Source organism: Chiloscyllium plagiosum, unplaced genomic scaffold, assembly GCF_037043375.1.
Source record: "Chiloscyllium plagiosum isolate Xiang-an unplaced genomic scaffold, Cpla_swu_hap1 HiC_scaffold_16, whole genome shotgun sequence".
In the NCBI taxonomy this organism is placed as follows: domain Eukaryota; kingdom Metazoa; phylum Chordata; class Chondrichthyes; order Orectolobiformes; family Hemiscylliidae; genus Chiloscyllium; species Chiloscyllium plagiosum.
The window spans coordinates 12,495,700-12,517,151 of record NW_028270154.1 but is presented as its reverse complement, the minus strand read 5'-3'; the positions used below and the strand labels follow the sequence as shown (position 1 = coordinate 12,517,151).

The 21,452-nt window shown below is 43.9% G+C and overlaps 1 protein-coding gene and 1 long non-coding RNA gene across 3 annotated transcripts in view; one reads left to right on the top strand and one right to left on the bottom strand.

Moving 5' to 3' along the window:
• LOC148147480 (uncharacterized) overlaps positions 1-21,452 on the bottom strand; it is a 114,438-nt gene that overhangs the window by 23,466 nt on the left and 69,520 nt on the right. The window lies entirely within an intron of this gene.
• Positions 8,823-21,452, top strand: part of cdx1b (caudal type homeobox 1 b) — a 52,169-nt gene continuing 39,539 nt past the window's right edge. For both annotated transcript variants that reach the window (XM_043703112.2, XM_043703111.2), the window contains exon 1: positions 8,823-9,373. In XM_043703112.2, coding sequence (XP_043559047.1) covers positions 8,941-9,373 — 433 coding nt within the window. In that variant the 5' untranslated portion in view covers positions 8,823-8,940. The remainder of the gene's footprint in view (positions 9,374-21,452) is intronic.

Genomic DNA, 21,452 nt, shown 5'->3' with positions numbered 1-21,452 from the left:
CAGCAACATTAAACATGATTAATGGCTGGTTTTAATGGTGTTTATTGAAGGATAATTGTCAGCTAGAGTAGCAGTGGAATTTCCTGGTTTTCTGAATGGAATTGTAGGGTTGAAACCATTCTTGGTTTCATGTCTCACATGAAATAAAGGGAGGCAGGACATGATATGATTGGAATCCAGAGAGCCAGTCTCATGATCTGGGGATGAAATCTCACATTTTTTGACATTATTTGATTTATTATTGTCACACACCTAGATACAGTGAGAAGTATTGTTTTGCATGCTAACCAGGCAAATCATATCTTACATATCAGGGTAATAGAACAGAATGCAGAATATAATGTTACAGCTGCAGAGAAGGTGCAGAGAAGGATCAACTCTAATAAATGAGAGGCCCGTCCAAAAGACTGATAACAGCGGGGAAGAAACTGTTCTTGAATCTGCTGTATGTGTTTTCAAACTTTCGTATCTTCTGTCCAATGGAAGATGGCGGAAGAGAGTATAACTAGGGTGGGAGGGGCCTTTGATACTACTGATGTAATTTAAATTCAATTCATTAAATCTGGAATTTAAAAGAATGTTCTAAGTACTCATCTGGTTCACTATAGAAAGGAAATCTTTTGTCCTTAGTCAGCCCGGCCTACATGTGACTCCAAACCCACAGAAACTGCCCTCTGAAAATACAAACAAACCACTCAGCTCAAGGGCATTTAGGGATGGGCAGCAACTGTTGGTATTGCCAGTGATGCCTACATGTTGTGAAAGAATAAGGAAAAGGAAATGGCATTTCCACTAATATCAAGAGCTTGCGTTTTCATTTCTCATGAACTCAAGATGTCTGGAAGTGTTGTGCAACAAATGAAATGGTTTTAAATTGATTATGGCAAGTGGGCACCACTGGCTAGGCCAGCATTATTGTTGTCCCTAACTAGAATCATTGAATTTTACCGTCCAGAAATTCGACCCATTATGTCTGTACCAGCGCTTGAAGGAGCTACCCAGCTAGTCCCACTCTCCAGCTCTATCTCCACAGCCCTCTAAATTTAGTATTTTCACATATATACCCAGCTCTCTTTTGAAAGGTCCTATGGAATCCACTTGCCCCAGTCTCCCAGGCAGCGCATTCCAAATCTAAACAATTCTCTGAAAGCAGTTTCTCCTCAGCTCTCTTGCTAATGATCTTGAAGTTGTGAGCCCTAGTTACTGATATAGTAACTCATAGAAATAGAATATCCTGTTTTGCCTTTTCAAAATTGCTCATAATTTTAAAGACCTCAATGAAGTCACCTTGTAATCTTTTCTGCCCCAAGGAGGATGAGCCCAAATTCTTGAATCTTACCTTGTATCAAAAATCCCTAATTCCTGATATCATTCTAGTAAGCACTGCTGCTTCACAGCGCCAGAGACCCGGGTTCAATTCCCGCCTCAGGCGACTCTCTGTGTGGAGTTTGCACATTCTCCCCGTGTCTGCGTGGGTTTCCTCCGGGTGCTCCGGTTTCCTCCCACAATCCAAAAAAAAAATGTGCAGGTTAGGTGAATTGGCTGTGCTAAATTGCCCGTAGTGTTAGGTGAAGGGGTAAATGTAGGAGAATGGGTCTGGGCGGGTTACGCTTCGGCGGGTCGGTGTGGACTTGTTGGGCCGAAGGGCCTGTTTCCACACTGTAAGTAATCTAATCTAATCTAATAAATGTTCTTTGCACTCTTTCCAGGGCTTTAACATACTTGCTTAAATAAGGTGCCCAGAACTTAACATTTTACTCCTAATATGGTCTGATCAATGATTTATAGAGGGGGAGCTTTTATCCTCTCAGCCTCTATTTATAAACCCAAGGATCCTATGAGCCTTCTTAAAACTGTTTTAGCTTGCCTGGCCACCTCGGAGAATCATGTATGTGAACCCTGAGGTCCCTCTGCTCCTGTATTCCCCTCAGAGTTGTCCCATTGAGGTCTGTGCTGTCTCTGCGTTCCTTCTACCAAAATGCATTACCTCACATTTCTCTGCATTGAAATTCATCTGCCAGGTGTCTGCCCATTTCACCAACTTGTCAATATCCCTCTGAGGTCACTCAGTATCATCCTCACAATTCGTTATTCGCCTTAGCTTAGCATCATCTGTATACTGAGAGATTTTGCCCTCAGCACCCATGAAAAGATCAGGAGAAGCAAGGGTCCCCACACTGATCCCTGGGAACACCACTTTGAACTCATCTCCAATCTGAGAAATGCCTATCTATCCCCTACCCTGGGTTTCCTATCTTTTAGCCAGTTTCTAATCCATGCTGCCAAGGACCCATCAATCCCAAACATTCCTAATTTCCAACCAATCTGCCAGGTGGCACCATATCAAATGCTTTCTGAAAGTACAAACATACAACATCCACAGCACTGCCCTCTTCCACTGCCTGTGTCACCTTGTCACAGAACTCAATTAAATTAGTCAGACAAATCGCAACAAAGCCACGTTGACAAGTATAACTTATTTTTCAGAAATAAGTTATATTTACCTTATCCCATATTATGGCCTCCATCAGTTTTCCCATTGTTGATGTCACGCTGACAGGTCTGTAAGTTTCTGGGGTTACCCCAGGCCCCTTTCTTAAACAACAGTGTCACATTTGCCATCCTCCAGGTCCCCAGGATAAATTCTGTATTCAGACAGGCCTGGAAAATGTCTGACAATGGCTGTGCAATTTGCTCCCTTATCTCTCTCAGCAATCTCATCCCTGTCGATGACTTCTCAACTTTAAATGCTGCAAACCTTTCGAGCATCTCTTCTCTAGCTACCACTACACTGTTCACTTGCTCAACACCCACATTTTCAATTCGACCATTGTCACCATTTTCAGAATTTGGTAAAGACAGAAGCAAAGTACTGAGGACAGGTTCTGAGGAAAGGTCACTCTGACCAGAAATGTTAACTCTGATTTCTCTCCACAGATGCTGCCAGACCTGCTGAGCTTTTCCAGTAATTTCTGTTTTTGAAGCAAAGTCATCATTAGTACCTCTGCCTTCAGTGAGTAGTTTACCCTGTTTACTCTTATGGGCCCCACTCTATTCTTCACTAATCTTTTACTATTAATAGGTTTGAATAACATCTCACTACTTGTTTTATTGCAACCTGCCATTTTTTATCATGCTTTCTCTTGGCCTTCCTATTCTAGCCATGGGCTCCCCTCTACATTTGAGACATTCTGGATTTCAATTTCCATTATTCTTTGGTATGCATCATATGCCTCCTTTCTCGTCATTATTTTTCTCATCATAGAATCCCTACAGTGTGGAAACAGGCCATTTGGCCCAACAAGTCCCCACCAACCCTCAGAAGAATATCCATCCAGATCCATTCCCCTACCCTACTACTTTACATTTTCCCCTGACTAATGCAATTAACCTAAACATTCTTGAACGCTATGGGCAACTTAGCATGGCCAATTTACCTAACCAGTGAGAGGAAACCGTAGCACCCAGAGGAAACCCACACAGACACAGGGAGAATGTGCAAACTCCACACAGACAGTCACCTGAGGCTGGAATCGAACCCAGGTCCCTGGCATTGTGAGGCAGCAGTGCTAACCACTGAGCCACCATTCTGCCCAAAGCCTGTCCACCATCTACAAGACACAAGATAGTAGCGTCTACACTTTGCTGAATCAGTGCAGCTCCAACAACTCTCAAGAAAATTTTGAGCATCCAGAACAAAGCTGTCTGCTTGACTGGCAACCAATCCACCACCTTCAACATTCACTTCCTTCATCACTTTTGCACAGTAACAGCAATATGTCCTATCTATAAAATGGTCTGCAGCAATTCACCAAGGCTTGTCCAACAGCACCTTCCCAATACACCAACTTGTACACATTAGTTATCCAGGCTACTCCCGCTTTAGACACACTATATTTATTTCTCACGGAAATGTACTCAGCTTGTACCCTATTCATCTCTCTCTTAAAATACTCCCACTTTTTATCCACCATTTAATCAACCAAAATATGTTTCCAATCAACCTTCTCCAGTTCAACTTTTAGACCCCTAACATTTACCCTTTTCCAGTCTGGTATCTTAATCAGTGATTGATTTTTATCCCTTCCAGCTTAATATTGAACCTTATTCTATTATGATTGTTATTTCCCAAATGGTCCCCAACTCTGATGTTGTCCACCTGGCCTGCCTAATTTCCTTGGACAAAAATCCAGAACAACTGGTTAGACTGGAAATGTACTATCCCAGAAAGTTTTCTTGTACACATTGTGGAATTTCTCCCCTTCCTTGTCCTGGAATTGCCCTGGAAAGTGTGGCATTTAGCTGTCTTCTTAAGCCGCTGAAATCCCAGTGGTGTAGGATTACCCCCAGTGTTCTTAGGGAGTGAGTTCCAGGAATTTTACTCAACATCAATGAAGGAACGGTGATATATTTCCAAGTAAAATGATATTTGACTGAGAGGGGAGTTTGCCTAGTTTTCCCATGCATTTTGAATCCTTGTCCTAAGTAGTGACGTAATGTATTGGGAAGGTGCTGTTGGACAAGCCTTGGTGAATTGCTGCAGACCATTTTATAGATAGGACATATTGCTGTTACTGTGCAAAAGTGATGAAGGAAGTGAATGTTGAAGGTGGTGGATTGGTTGCCAGTCAAGCAGACAGCTTTGTTCTGGATGCTCAAAATTTTCTTGAGAGTTGTTGGAGCTGCACTGATTCAGCAAAGTGTAGACGCTACTATCTTGTGTCTTGTAGATGGTGGACAGGCTTTGGGGAGACAGGAGTTGACTTACCCACTGCAGGATTCCTAGCCTTTGACCAGCTCTTGTAGCCACTATATTTATATGGCAAGCCCAATTCAGTTTATGGTCAAAGGTAACCTCTAGTATAGTGGTGGACTCAGTGGTCAAAATGCCATTGAATGTCAAAAGAGAATGGCTAGAGCCTTTCTCATTGGAGGTGGTCATTGCTTTTAACTTGTGTGGTGAATGCTACTTGTCACTTATCATCCCAACCCTGACTATTGTCCAGGTCTTGCTGAATTTGGACACAGACTACAGCAGTGTCTGAGGAGTTGCAAATGGTGCTGAACATTGTGCAATCATTGGTGAATATCCCCACTCTTGACCTTATGATGGAGGGAAGGTAGTTGATAAAACAACTGAAGGTTGTTGGGCTGAGAGCACTTTTAAAGTGTATTAACTGCTGTGTATTAAATGTAAGGAGCAAGATCCCTTGAACAGCAATGATGCAATGCATTTTTAAAAAAAATATATTGGTTGAGTGATCAATATTCACCAATAGCATTATGAATAGATTTCTTAGATCCATCTGAGAGCACTTTGCTTTTTCCATCTCATCCAAAAGGCATGTCTATGGGATAATTCAAGAGAAAGATCCTGGGATACTAGTGATTAATGTAGCAAGAGAACCATACCCTTTAGGAGATTCATTTGAGCTGGTATTTGTAAAAAAAACTATCTGATTAGTACCATTCTCGCATGACCTTGCAAATGTCTCCTCTTTGAGTATGTCTCCAATTCCACTGAGGAAATTGCTCATAAATCTGCTTTTGCCACCCTTTCTGGCTCAGCATTTTGTTGTATATGGGTCTAAAAGGGTTAATACTGACAAGTTCCATGAGCACCACCCACTATGGTGATGTCATATGGACTTGTGGGTAGAGAATCTCAGATCTCAAAGAAGTGAGATCTAACTTCTGATTCCCCTGAAATGCCTCTGTAACAATGTCGATTGTATAAGTATAACCTATAACTACAGGCTAACATGAAATAAATTTGTGTTTGGTGCAGAAGGGATTGGAGAGTTTGAGCTATACAGAGAAGCTGAATAGTCAGGGGTTATTTTCTCTGGAGCATCAGAGGTTGAGGGGTGACCTTACAGAGGTTTACGAAATCATGCGGGAACATGGATAGGGTGAAAAGCCAAAGACCTTTATCCCGGGCAGGGGCGCCCAAAATTAGAGGACATAGGTTTAATGTGAGAGGGGGAAGATTTAAAAGGGATATAAGGAGCAGAGAGTGGTGCGTGTATGGAATGAACTACCAGAGGAAATGGTGGAGGTGAGTACAATTACAATATGTAAAGGCATCTGGATGGGTACATGAATAGGAAGGGTTTAGTGAGATATGGGCCAAGTGCTGGCAAATGGGATGTCGGATCGCTGCGGATGAGTTGGACAGAAGACTGCTTCTGTATCGTATGACTCTACTACTCTATGAACTACAAGAGACATTTCTAGTTAGACTAGGAAGTAGTTTCCTTCTCCGACACTAGTCCAAGCAGGCCTGCTGTTTCCTACCCTTAAAGAGGCTGTTGGTGGCACGCTTCATCTCGAGCAGTGAGTTGGCATGAATTTACAATCTACTGCGGATAGCAACACACCATGCATCTGGCTCACTTCCAGTTCTTCTTTCCCACTCAAGCTTCTCCATAGCCTCGACACTGCTTATCAGAGTATTACCTTCAATACTGAAAATAACTGCACAGATGCCGATATCCTGTAACCAAGTCGCTCTTTATTTATGTGAGTGTAGTACACTGGTTTTGGCCAGCCAGTTTGGAGTCAGTCCCTGGAGTGAGGAGATTCTGAATTTCCTGTTTATTTATTTATTTATTTTTTCTTCTTTTGTGGAAGACACAAAGTGCACGAATCTTTATTCAATTTCCACCACCAGGAAGATAGGAAAACACCCGGGTGGCCAGTGACAAACACTGCCCTTCACATCAAAGGGCAGTGCTGTGTGATCAAAACAGTGAAGGGGAGGGTAGGGACTAAATCAAAAATTTCCTGTTTATTTTTTTTTCTTTTTTTTTTCTTTTTTTTCTTAATTTAACCCCCACACTACCACCTAAATGCGGTAGTGCTTATTTTATCCCCAGCACCCATGGTGTGTGTGTGCAGGTGTGAGACACAGTGAAAGACAAAGTGCACGAATCTTTATTCAATTTCCACCACCAGGAAGATAGGAAAACACCCGGGTGGCCAGTGACAAACACTGCCCTTCACATCAAAGGGCAGTGCTGTGTGATCAAAACAGTGAAGGGGAGGGTAGGGACTAAATCAAAAATTTCCTGTTTATATCTATTGCTCAGGGCTCCCTGATTGGCCCTCAAGTATCTCATAGTCAATAAGATTGACCTGGTTCCAATCACTACAAATATTAACAACCCTCCGAGAACTGTGGGTCTCTCCAATTTTAACCTCTGAAAGATGAAGGCATGGCAAATTATTGATGAAGCAACTAGAATAGTGGAAGTATAATGGACCAAAATTAAAGGAATACAGAAACCGTGGAGGATTGTGGGGCTTGAGATGGTTATGAGGATGCAGAGGGAGAAGAACAGGGAGGGATTTGAAAAGAGGGATGAAATTATGGCATCGATGGAGTGGGGGTCAATGTAGATCAGTGGTGCACTAATGAGAATTAGGATATTGCCAGCAGAGGCACAATTTAAGGAGAGTGAGACTGAACAGGAGAACATTGGAATGGTCAGTTTCCAAAGACTAAAAGCACTCACAGTCCAGAATGGGTCTGATTGAGACTGGCTCAACTGTGAAGAGGATCTATAAGTCTGCAAAGGATCATTGAGAGGTGGAAAGGTGAGCAAAATATTGTCAGTTAGTGTATGGATGTAGGCAAATGTGAGGTTGCTTATTTGGCAGGAAGATTAAAAAAGCAGAGTATTTAAATGGAGAGACGTTCATCCGCAGTGCAGAGAGACCTAGGTGGACTTTTACTAGGGGACACATTTTCAAAATGGGCAACCTCCAATTTAAGACAGAGATGAGGAGGAAGTTGTTCTCTTAGAGGTTCAGCAATTCTCCATGCCCAGAAACCACAGAAGCCGTGTCATTGAATATAAACAAAGTTAAAAATCACACAGCACCAGGTTATAGTCAAACAGGTTTAATTGGAAGTACTGGCTTTTGGAGCATCGCTCCTTCATCAGATGGTTGTGGAGTGGCGCTCTGAAAGCTAGTGCTTCCAACTAAACCTGTTGGACTCTCACCTGGTGTTGTGTGATTTTTAACTTTGTACATCCCAGTCCAACACCGGCATCTCCAAATCATAGAACATAAACAAGGCTTCAGTAAATGAGATTTTGCATTGACAAGGAAGTCAATCATTATATTGGACAGACAGGAAGGTGGAGTTAAGGCCACATCAGAAGTCACAAGACAGCAAGTTATAATCCAACAAATTCATTGAAATCAGAGCGCTGCTCCTTTATCACCTGATGAAGGGGTAATGCTCTAAAAGCTTATGAATTTCAAATAAACCTGTTGGACCACAACCTGGTGTCATGTGACTTCCAACTCTGCCCACCCCAGTCCAACATCGGCACCTCGACATCAAGGTCACAACAGATCAGTAATGATCGTATTGAATGGTGCAGCAGGTTAGAGGGGCAGAATGGCTGACATCTGCCCCTACTTTTATGTTCTGGATATTCTAACTGAATATGTAAGATTTGGGATGTAAAGTGAATCTGTAGCAACAGAATCCTTTGAGGAAAGTTCTCAATAAACTTGTTAAATTGTTGCCTAATCTGTCTCCATTTTTCTGAACCTGGTGTTTTCTTTATCTCAATCCTATCACCCAGCACTAGTAGCAAGGGACGAGGGGGAATGAGGAGAATATCCCTCCTCCTTAACCTTTGTTACTCTGTTTGAAGTTGTAATCTCTGGGAGTGAGAAAAAAATTCTTTCAATGCAAATGAGCAAAGACAGAGAGCCAGGCTGTGACGTCAGGGTGGGTTTTAAGTAAGAGATGGTTAATGAGAAACCATGCATGTGTTTGCGTGTGTGTTTGTGTGTGTGTGTGTACGCGTGTGTGAGTGTGTGTGTCAGGGAGGAGTGTTACGAACTGTGAGCGAGAACCAAAACTGCCCTTTCCAGGCTTGTGGAGATTCAGCATGTTCCTGGCTGGACACAGCCAACATGTATGTCAGTTACCTCCTGGATAAGGAAAGTAGCATGTATCCGAATTCGGTGAGGCACCCTAGCTTGAATCTAAGCCCCCAGAACTTTGCACCCCCTCCTCCCCCTCCTCAGTACTCCGACTTTGCCGGTTATCACCACCATGTCTCTGGGATCAGCACGGACTCGCACCACCCTCAGCCTGCCGGCACCTGGAGCTCCCCTTATGTGCCACCCCGGGACGAATGGCACAGCTATGGAGCAGGTGCCCCCGCTGTCACCACCTCGCCGGGGCAGCTGGCGTTCGGCCCCTCCGACTTCACCCCCGTGCAGCCCCAGGGTGGGGCTGGCCTGCTGCCTTCCATGAGCACCATGGTCCCCCAGCTCTCCCCCAGCTCCCCGAGGCGGAATCCTTACGACTGGATGAGGCGCAATCTCCAGCCCAACCCCCAAGGTAAGATGGGTGTAGGGGGGGAGTGGGGGTGGGCGCTCAGTGGGTTCGGTCTGGGTGTGTGCGTGTGCATGTGTGTTTTGTATGTGTGTGTGTTTCAGAGAGAGAAGGAGAGAGAGAGACAGACAGACAGAGCTTTAACCCTGGGGGAAAGAGAAAGAACCCGATCTGATTTACAGTCCTTTAAAATGCCCTGTGATGGTGTTGCGGTATTGAAGGTGCTACGTAAATGCAGGCCATTGTTGTTGCTGTGGCCCCGCTGTGTTGCACAGTCACAATCGCTGGCAGGCAGGTAGCTCTTTGCCGTTGAAGCTGGGCAGTGCGGAGAGAGTTCGAAGCCGCTGTCCCCTTACCCCGATAGTGGATTTCTGCCCTGGGGACACGTGTAGGGCAGAGCTGACAAGTTGGAGAATTGCAGCACCCGGGTTAAAAAGAGGCCGCCGAGGGTGTCGGAGCTGGGGCTAGTGGAAGGTGCAGTTGGAGCAGGGAGTGCTGATTTTTTTTTGAGGGCAACGATCATGTTTCCCCAAGGAACGGGAGGCTTCCTCGATCGTTGGGCTGAGCAGAAGTTTGAAAGAGGTCAAGGTGGGGAAGAGGCCAAACACAGGTTTGAAAATGAAAGACCGTTAGAAAGGAAGGGATCGATTAGATGTGAGGATTTGGATTGTAATTGATCAGGTGGCTGCCTTTGGCCTTCCTCCTAATTTCTTCTTTGAAGCTGTAAAATGCCTCGTCTTACACCTTCACTCTAACCATGTGGGCTAGGAGTTTTACCCCACATGCTCTTACCCAAACCCAGTCCGTCACAGACCCAAAGGTCCTCAGTTCAATCCCTCTGTTCTCCTCTTCTGTTTCCAACCATTTTAACTTCAAATGTGCAGTCACTAATTGGTGACTGTTCTCCCTTTCACTGCTCACTCTTAAAATCCACGAGACCATGCGACCATAAGACACAAGAGCAGAAATTAGGCCATTCAACCCATCCAGTCTGCTCCACCATTCAATCACAGATGATTAGTTTCTCAACCCCATTCTCTCTCTTTCTCCCCGTAACCCTTGATCCCCTTGACAATCAAGAACCTATCTATCTCAGTCTTAAATATACTCAGTGACCTGGCCTCCACAGCCGTCTGTGGCAGTGAGTTCCATCGATTCCCCACTCTCTGGCTGAAGAAGTTTCTCCTTATCTCCATTCTAAAATCCTACATGACCAACTTTCACAAGACAGAACAAAATAAGAAAGGGCCCTCCAAAATGATATAAAATTATAATCTGTTGCACAGATAATCAGTTTAGATCAGGAATTGACTGGTCATCGCTTCTAGTGGCAGTTATATATTAGAAAGTAACGCAGAGGTTAAACTGTCACTCCTTTAGGTGCAAAGCTAGTAAGTGAGACAGTGATGGCAGATTCTGAACCAAACACAGAGAATGCTGGGAGAAACTCAGCAGGTCTGGCAGCATCTGTGGAGAGAGAAACAGCGTTAACATTTCGAGTCTGGTATGACTCTTCAACAGAACTACTCTTTGACTTTATGTCATAGTCTCAGTCATAGAGTCATACAGCACGGCCATTCGGCCCAACCAGTCCATGCCGACCATAATCCAAACGAAGCTAGTCCCACCTGTCTACACTTGGCCCATGTCCCTCCAAGCATTCCTTATTCAGGTACTGATCCAGATCATGCACTTTTAAATGTTGTAACTCATTCGTGACCTTGCAAAACAGAGGTGAAAAGTGGGAAGAATAATGGAGCTGGGAATGAAAACACTCTATCGATTCACCCTCGCCTGCGCAGGTCAGGAGTCAGGGAGTTAGGGAGTTAGGGAATTATGGAGTTAGTTTGGTTGGGGAGTTTCAGTCAGGGCAAGAAAGCATTTGAAACTCCTGAATGCTCGGCAGTGATGGAGAGAGCTCCAGAGAGTCTGCGGAAATTTAGGCTCACTAATTGTGAACGTATTGCAATTTTTATTCGACAAAATTGACGCTGCAACTGAGAACGAAGGGTAACAGAGAGGAGGAAAAGTCTGTGGTTGTTACAGGCATTTCACCTCCACCCCCACACCACCCCCCTCTCCCCCAAACCCCCTCCAATATGACAAAGCATTTTTCAGCCAATTAGATATCTTTTGAAGTATAGAGACTGTAGCAATATGGGAAATGCGGCAGTAACTTTGTGCACAGCAAGATTCAAGGAGCAGGAGAATCGACGTTTCAGGAATCCTGAAGAAGGGCTTATGCCCGAAACGTCGATTCTCCTGCTCCTTGGATGCTGCCTGACCTGCTGTGCTTTTCCAGCAACACATTTTTCAGCTCTGATCTCTAGCAGCTGCAGTCCTCACTTTCTCCTCCACACAACAAGATTCCACAAGCAGCAAAGTGGTAATAACCAGATGATCTGTTATTTTCAAGATGTTGGTCGAGGCATAGATATTCTACAGGGTGCTGGGGACAACTCCCTTGCTTTTAGAATCATAGAGTCATACAGCACAGAAAACGACCCTTCGGTCCAACCAGTCCATGCCGAACATAATCCCAAACTAAACTAGTCCCATCTACCAGCTCCTTGCCCATATCCCTCCAAATCTTTCACATTCATGTACTTGCTAAGTCTTTTAAATGTTGTAAATGTGCCCGGATCCATCACTTCCTCAGGACGTTCATTCCATACCCAAACTACCCTCTGTGTAAAAAATTTGCCCCTTGTGTCTTTTTAAAATCTCTCTCCTTTCATCTTTAAAATGTGCCAAGATTAGAGTGGTGCTGGAAAAGCACAGCAGGTCAGGCAGCATCCGAGGAGCAGCAAAAGCCATTCAGCAGGAATGTGCCCCCTAGTCATGAAATCTCCCACCCGAGGGAAAAGACAGCTACCATTAACTCTATTCTATTCCTCACAATTTTATAAATGTCTTGCTTGATCTCCTACATTCCAACTGGCTGGGTCACACCTTACTGGCTCAGTGGTTAGCATTGTTGCCTCACAGAGCCAGGGTCCCAGGTTCGATTCCAGCCGTGGGCGACTATCTGTGTGGCGTTTGCATGTTCTCCCCGTGCCTGCGTGGGTTTCCTCCGGGTGCTCTGGTTTCCTCTCACATTCCAAAGATGTGCAGGTTAGGTGAATTGGCCATGAGAAATTTTCCATTGTTGTTTAGGTGCATTAGTCAGAGGGGGGTGGGTTACTCTTTGGAGGGTTGGTGTGGACTTGTTGGGCCGAAGGGCCTGTTTGCACACTGTAGGGAATCTAATCTAATCATCAAAAGATGACACACTGCAATCATGATACACTCCCTCAGTACTGTGTTGGAGAGTTAGCCTTGATTTCTGTGCTCAAGACCTGGACTTGAACCAAGGGCAGAACCAGCACAGAAATAGGCCATTCAGCCCAACCAGTTCATGCTAATGTTTAGCTTCTACCCACCTCTCTTCAGTGCACTCTTCTATCCCATTTCTATTTCTCTGTTCATTTGGTTACCTCTTAAGTGCACTGACACTATTTAGCTCAACTACGCTGGTGAATCAAGTTCCACTGTATCATCAGTTCTGGGTACATGCTTTCTCCTTCCTCACGGTTAGATGTAGTCATGAATTTCTCTGCTCTCTTCTTACAGAGAACTTATTACACTGTCATCTTCAGTTTCAACACTGCTCAAAGCATTGAACCTATTGCCCTGACTGTGCAGGGAAATCAGACTCAAGCACGTAACTCATGTTGAAGAGCTAGCAGCAACCTGGCCTCGATGAACTGATTGGCCTTCCTCAACAGTGCATATTTCTACATCCAACAGAATCTAAGGCATTGCAAAACCTAAATCAAAAATAGAACAAAAGATTTAGCAGGGAAGAAATTATGAATTGATGATTGAGTGTTAAAACTGACATCTTTGTTTTCCGTCTGGTCTTACTCTTCTCTCATCTGGTCTTGCAATCCTCTGAGAGGGTGGCACGGTGGCTCAGTGGTTTATCACTGCTGCCTCATAGCACCAGGGATTTGGGTTCAATTCCACCCTCAGGTGACTGTGTACATATCTCCCTGTATCTGTGTGGTTTTCATCTGGGTGTTCTAGTTTCTTCCCGGAGTCCAAAATGAGCAGGTTAAGGTGGATTGACCATGCTAAATTGCCCCATAGTGTCCAGGGTTAGCCTTTGGAAATGTAGGGGGAATGGGTCAGGGTGGGATGCTCTTCAGAGGGTTGGCATGGGCTGAATGGCTTGCTTCCACACAGTAGGGATTCTATGATGATCCCCACATTTCTCCAATTCTCGCTCCTTGCCCTGATGAGGTAACGTTTTCCACCTCGGGACGTTTCACTGTGTTTAAAGTTTCGGTTGTTCCAGTGCGGTTGATTTTGAATAAAATTAAGCTCACACAACTAAGGAATGTGAAGAGCTCAGAGTTTGACTGTTTGGTGATTGGACTGAATAGCTTTTTGCATGTTCAGTAGGTGGTTTAGTGAGTAAACTCTTTGTGCTGCAAGCAAGATGTCCCCAACACAGCTATGTGTTTTGAAGAAGAAAAAAATGTGTATTTCTTTACATTCCATCTTCGCAGCAACCGTTGACATCACTTTGTTAAGGCTTCTTCTTAAACACAAAGCCTCATAAAAGGCTTGAGAAATGTTCTTGACTTATCTCTAGAATTTACTGGCCGCCGCACTTGCCTTTGAGTTTTGGAGCAGATTATGTACTTGCCATCCTGTGACTCTCAAACATAACTTTCCCCGAGCCCCACTTCTCCAGCAACGGGCTCCCACAGTCTCAACATCTTTAAAGTAGTGGCTTGCGTTTTACAAAACATAGCTCAATTAACTGAGCAGCAGTACACAATTTCCATTTAACAATTATACTGTAACACTGTAAAATGCACCAAGGTGCTTCAGAGAGGAAATTGTCAAATAAATTTGACTCCGAGTCACATGAGGTTCTCTTAGGAGAAGGGACGGAAAGGTTTTCATCAAAAGTATCTTAAAGAAGGAGAGGGAGATGGAGAGATGTTGTGGAAGGGAATTTTAGGGCCCAGGCAGCTGAACATTGAAATGGCATGCAACAGAATGCAGGGAGCTTGGAGTACTGTTGGGCTGGAGGATATTACAGAGTTGGGGAGTACGGGAAAAGGCTATGAATAGATATTTTAAAATGAAGGCACTGCTGGGTAGTATAGATCTCTGAGCACAAGCCGTGATGAGTGAGCAGGACTTGGCATGTGTAATTTAATGCCAGCAGTGGTGTGGATGAGCTGAATTTGTGGGTGGTGGAGAGTGGGAAGCTGGTCAGGATTTTCTCACCGTGGTCGAGTCTGGAAGTACTCATTGGAATATAGAAGAGTGAGAGGTGACCTTATTGACACATACAAGATTCTTAGGGGACTAGACAGGTTGATTGCAGAAACGTTGTTTCCCCTTGAGCGAGTTTAGGACCAGAAGGAATGATATCAGAATAAAGACTTGTGGATTTAAGACAGAGATGAGGAGGAATTTATTCTCTCAGAGGGTAGTGAATCTGTGGAATTCTTTACTGTCGAGGCTGGGCCCATTAATTATATTCAAGGCTGAGATGGAAAGACTTTTAATCAGGAAGAGAGTCAAAGGTTATTGGGGAAAGGGCAGGAAAGTGGACTTGAGGATTGTCAGATCAGCCAAGATCTCAGTAAATGACAGGGCACACTCAGTGGGTTGAATGACCTATTCTGCTTTTATGTCTTATGGTCTTAGGTGTAAAGAAATCTCAATGGGTGTTTGAGGCAGCAGTGGGGAATAATTCATACAAAGTGAGTACTGCAGATGCTGGAGCTGAGTCGAGAATGGGTGCTGGAGCAGCACAGCATTAGGCAGCAGGAAAATTGACATTTCAGGCAAATTTATGCGACTCCATCTGATGTTAGAATTAGGTTTATTGTCATCCGTACTCAAATGAGCACTGTGAAAGGTTTACAGGTCACGGCGCCATCTTAGCTAGGTACAGATTCCTAACACTTAGGGATTAAAAATTGGAAAAATAAAGGAATCAAAAGTACAGCAATACAGATCATACGAATTAATTAGAAAAATAAGGAAATAATAAATTCAGAATAACAGTCCTTCCGACACAGTCCATGCTGGCACCTGGTCTATCGATCGTGTTGGGTCTTTACTCCAGACCGTGCTGGGCTTCACCTTGAGTCCGTGAGACCGCTTTGGAATAACCTCGAGGTATGTGTGTAAGTCCACGCTGTGGCCATGCTGGGCCTGACATTCTGAATTAATTGAGCTTTTCACATGACATATCATACCTGTTTTATCAATAACTGTAAAAGTAGGATCTGTGTTGCATTTGATTTGAATGTCCGAAAGCGATAAGCGTCGGGAGAGGTTGAGTGTTTGTGCTTGTCTGAACTGAGGCCACATTGAGAAACTGAGCGCAAACTTGGCAGAACCGAATACAGTGCTTTGGACGGAACCAGGTTCCCTCTGAAAACATAGTGATTTAATTTTCTTTTTGAACCGACAATGATTGACCAGGTCACATTCAGGAGAATTGTTGGGCTGAAATTTTAATCATTTCCAGTGGTTGCAACAGAGTCCGGCATTCCAGAGCTTCCAGGCACAGGATAGCTTGGCGGTTTCCGAGCACAGTCCCTCCTCTGAGCCACTTTCCGGAAGCTGAACTCAGTGTTGCTTTCCCCAGCCGATTATAGGGATTGTGGAGGCCTCTGTTTGCACTGCCTGGAATTTTCCAGTGAGCAGACAGTGGCTAAAGTGTGACATTCAATGGTGTTACCATCACTGAGTCTCCCATTATCAATATCCAGGAGCATCAGAAGACCATTTGGCCCCTCGAATGTGCTTCACCATTTGGAATGCTTTTCTCTTCATCTTGGTCTTAGCAGGGAGGCCCCTATTTTTAAACTGTGCTCCCGAGTTCTAGTTACTCCCACAGGGGAAACATCCTCTCAGCATTTCATCCAACTCCTCGCCTCCCTACTCCTATAGTCTACAGGAAACATCCTCTCAGCATTTCATCCAACTCCTCGCCTCCCTACTCCTATAGTCTATAGGTCTCTAAAACCCAAGCCTAGGGTCCCTGCTCCTTGCTTCATGGCATATTGTCTTCTGTACTTTTCAGTTAATAGAACCTGGACCATCTAGATGCCATACATTTTGCAACTTTGTACCCACTGCTCAGGTTTATAGAGACTTAAAATTGGCAGCTTGCAATTGCGTTAAAATTTTATCAGTAACGCAGTCTCTTATGGGTGAGGTGGTGTGGTGAATTTCAGGTTAAACCACCACAAGATACTTCTCTAATGAGAGAGCAGCCCTATGTCCCTCTGGGATATTGTCAAATGTACTTTTTACAATTTGAAGGGCCATAACATGTCGGGCAAGTAATATTCATATCACACAAATGCCAGGCTATGACCATCTGCAGTAAGAGGCAATCTATCCACTGTCCCTTGACATTCAATGGTGTCACTGAATCTCCCACTATCAACATCCTGGAGGTTTCCAAGGAGCATAAACTCATCTGGACTTGCCACATACACACAGTGGCTACAAGAGGAGGTTAGAGGTTAGGAATACTGCAATGAGTAAAACACCTCCTGACTCCACAAAGCTTATCCATTAACTACAACGTACAAGTCAGCTGTGTGTTGGAATACTCCTCATTTGTCTGGATGGGTGCAACTCCAATAGCACTCAAGAGGTTTGACACCATCCAGGACAATGCAGCCTGCTTGATTGGCACTATATCTACGAGTATCCATTCTCTCTACTGACACTCAGTAGCAGCAGTGTGTACTATCTACAAGATGCACTGCAGAAATTCACCAAAGGTCCTTTGACAGCACCTTCCAAACCCACAATCCATCTAGAAGGACAAGGGCAGTAGATACATGGGAAGACTACCATCTGCAAGTTCTCCTCCAAGCCACTCGCCAACCTGATTTGGAAATATATTGCCGTTCCCTCACTGTCACTGGGTTAAAATCATGGAATTCCCTCCCTTAGGGCATTGTGGATCTACTTATAGCACAAGGACTGCTGTGGTTCAAGAAGGCAGTTCGCCACCACTTTCTCAAGGGACGGGCAATAAATGCTGGCCCAGCCAGTGATGCCCAGGTCCCATGAGTGAATTTATATTTAAAAAATAAAATGGTCACTCATAATTCCAGGAGGAAATTCAGGAAAAATTTATTTTTACCATTAATACACCTTCTCCCACAAGCATACACAAAACAGGGCAGCAGTAAATTTTAAACATATTCTGTATATTCCTGAAATGTGTTTTGATGAAGCAACAGAGCTATACAGTATTTACAGACATTTTATATTTTTAATTTCTAAATTTATTTGTTTAAAAGATGGCTGCCACAGGAAAGAACTGCAGGTTCAGTGACTGTTTTGTAAATTCCTACATAAGGACAATGGAATGTTGCATCTGTGCAGTGTCAGGGAAGTGTCAAACAGGGAGAGATTTCACAAGAGGAGATCATGAGGAGCACGAGTATCCCTTTATTTAGCAAAACACCACCTCTTGAAGACATAGTTAAAAAATCACACAACACCAGGTTATAGTCAAACAGGCTTAATTGGAAGCACTAACTTTTGGAACGCTGCTCCTTCATTGTGTCCTCCACAACCACCTGATGAAGGAGCGATGCTCCAAAAGTTAGTGCTTCCAATTAAACCTGTTTGACTATAACCTGGTGTTGTGTGATTTTTAACTTTGTACAGCCCAGTCCAACACTGGCATCTCCAAGTCTTGAAGACATGCATGTCTTATCTACTGTGAATATACAAAAAGGAGTTAAAAATGACTGCAGCACCAGTCCTGTCTGTGTTATTGGCCAGACATCATATTGTGTGGATACCAGTGCTGTGAAGGTCACTATTTTCAGAAACAGTTATTTCAAATGTCCTTGCACTAATTCAAGCACTGCCCAAAGGGATCAGAACAATAGGATTTCTGCCAACTTGAAAACCCACGAATCTCAAAATTGACTGTTCAACTGACAATGTCAAGGGCAATTGTGCCACATCTTCTCTGATCTTCATGAACAATTTAAAGACTGATCCATATATCTTTTTTAACATTTATCTTTTTGGACTCACTTCCATTGTTTTGGACTCACTTCCAGCGTTCCCTCTAATTCTTTTTTCCTTCTGCGCAGATCTCTGAGGTCTGTGCATGGCAGCGCCTTTGGAACAGGAGGTCAATGCTGCGATCCTCATTGGAATGATGATTATTATGCGTGGAACATCCGAGCCAGAGGCACCATTGCTCACCTCCTATTCCTAGCTCCTGGTATCTGTGTTGCATGACTATTTCTTCTTCTGTTTCGTCATTAGTAAACTCACTGTCTTTGCACAAGCCTGGTTAAATTGTCTCCTTTTAAAAACAAATGAGTTCATTCGGATGAGAGAGAAATGTACCCACAAGGGAAGGAATCTTTTATATATTGACCTTGCTGTGACCAACCAAAGCAGTGCATTAACAAAGAAATGGAGCAAGTTCATTCTTCCTCACCTGAGTGTTTAGCAATTGGAAGCATCCTATCTGGAATCAAAACAAATTGGAGAACCTCACCCAGAGGCTGATTATAACAAAGGGCAAAACACAAGAAAATCTGTAAGAGCTGGCTTTCTGCTTAGAGGATGCTAGGTAGCAAGTCTTCCCTTGTTATCTCCTCCTGTTACATTTCTCTCACTCTGAAGTTTCCCTAACACTAAACATGTGTGACATTCCCATGGGTCCCACACAGGACCTTGTCAGCCAGCAACTGAATCCACATTTGCAGACTTTATTTCTCTATGGCAGTTCTCTTCTAAACAAAAAAAACACATCTTGAAATTAAACGTTAAATAATGCATTGTGGTTATGAGCCAGTGTCCTAACATGGACTAGTTGGGCTGAATGGACTATTTCTATCTTGTACCTCGCGTAACATGCCCAGTCCTTCATATCACTTTCTACAAACTGTGTAGAAAATCACGGAGGTAGGATTGTCAGTGCACACTAGACACAATAAAATCACGAGGGTATCGTCAATTAAATAATCGCGGAGTATTGTGTATGCTAGAAATTTGAAATAAAAACAGAAAAGTCGTTCTAAATAAGGTGGATGGCTGGTGTCTTTTCCCTAGGGTGGAGGAATTCAAGACTAGGGGATATAATTTTAAGGCAAGAGGAGAAAGATTTCAAAAAGCCACAAAGGGCAATTTTTATACACAGAGAGTGGCTCTTGTATGGGATGAACTTCCAAAGGAAGTTTTGATTAAATTAGATTACCTACAGTGTGGAAACAGGCCCTTCAACCCAACAAGTCCACACCGAGCCTCCGAAGAACAACCTGCCCAGACCCATTCCCCTACATTTAACCCTGGGCGGCACAGTGGCACAGTGGTTAGCACTACTGCCTCACAGTGCTAGAGACCCGGGTTCAATTCCTGCCTCAGGCAGGCACGTTCTCCCCGTGTCTGCATGGGTTTCCTCCGGGTGCTCCGGTTTCCTCCCACAGTCCAAAGATGTGTAGGTCAGGTGAATTGGCCATGCGAAATTGCCCGTAGTGTTAGATAAGAGGTAAATGTAGGGGAATGGGTGGGTTGCGCTTCGGTGGGGCGGTGTGGACGTGTTGGGCCGAAGGGCCTGTTTCCACACTGTAAGTAATCTCATCTAATCTAATGCACCTAACACTATGGGCAATTTAGCATGGCCAAAATTCACCTGACCTGCACATCTTTGTGACTGGGGAGGAAACTGGAGCACCTGGAGAAAACCCATGCAGACATGGGGAGAATGTGCCAAATCCACACAGACAGTGGGAATTGAACCGGGATCCCTCTCACTGTGAGGCAGCTGTGCTAACGACTGAGCTACCGTGCTGCCCCGTTGAGGATGCAGGCACAGTTATAATGTTTAAAAAACATTTGGATAAGTACATGAATAAGAAATGTTTGGAGGGATAAGGGCCAAGCGTAGGCAGGTGGGACTAGTTTATTTAGGGATTAGGGTTGGCATGGACTGGTTGGACTGAAGGTTCTGTTACTCTGCTCTATGACTTTAGCGTTCTCTGAAGAGCTGTAAATATTAACACGATTAGTAGCTTCGTATTCAGAGAAACAAAGTTGACATTTCAAGTCAAACATGTGTCTTCTTCAGAAGAGAATAATCATTGAATTTTGCAGCACAGAAGGAAGCCATTTGGCCCACTGTACTTGTGCCAGCTCTTTGAAAGCACTCTCTATTAGATCTGCTCTTCCTGCTGTCTCCAATAGCCTTTGCAGATAGGGGTAGGGTTAGGTTAGGGTTAGGATAAGGGTAAGGGTTGGGGTAAGGGTTAGGGTCAATGTGATGTTGAATTTGTGCAAGGCACTTGTTAGACCTCAGCTGGAGTATTGTGTACAGTTCTGGACACCACATTATAGGAAGGATGTGAGTGCATTGAAGAAAGAGAGCAGAAGCAATTTACAGGAATGGTTTCAGGAATGAGAAACTTCAGTGATGATGTTAGATTGAAGGAGTTGAGACTGTTCTGAGAGAGAATGGCCGAGAGGAGGTTTGACTGAGTTTTCAAAATCATGTGCACATTGGATAAAGTAGATGGGAATGAACAAACCTGTTCCCAGTCATAAAAGGAACAAGAATAAAAGGGCATAGTTTTCAAGTGATGTGCAAATCTGCAAGGATAAAGTGAGAAAAGCATTATCAGTCAGTGAATCATTTGGGTCTGGAATGTACTGCCTGGAAATATGGTGGACGGAGTTTCAATTGAAGAATTCAAGAGAGCATTGGATGATTATTTCGATAGAAATGATTTGGAGATGCTGGTGTTGGACAGGGGTGTGCAAAGTTAAAAATCACACACCAAGTTATAGTCCAACAGGTTTAATTGAAAGCACTAGCTTTTGGAGCACCGCTTTGTGTCACAACCACCTGATGAAGGAGCGGTGCTCCGAAAGCTAGTGCTTCCAATTAAACCTGTTGGACTATAAGCTGGTGTTGTTGAGTTTTAACTTAAATAGAAATAATGTGCAAAGGCACGGGGAAAATCAGGAGATTGATATTAGGAAATAATGCCCATTTGAAGTGCTAGTGCAGGTGTTA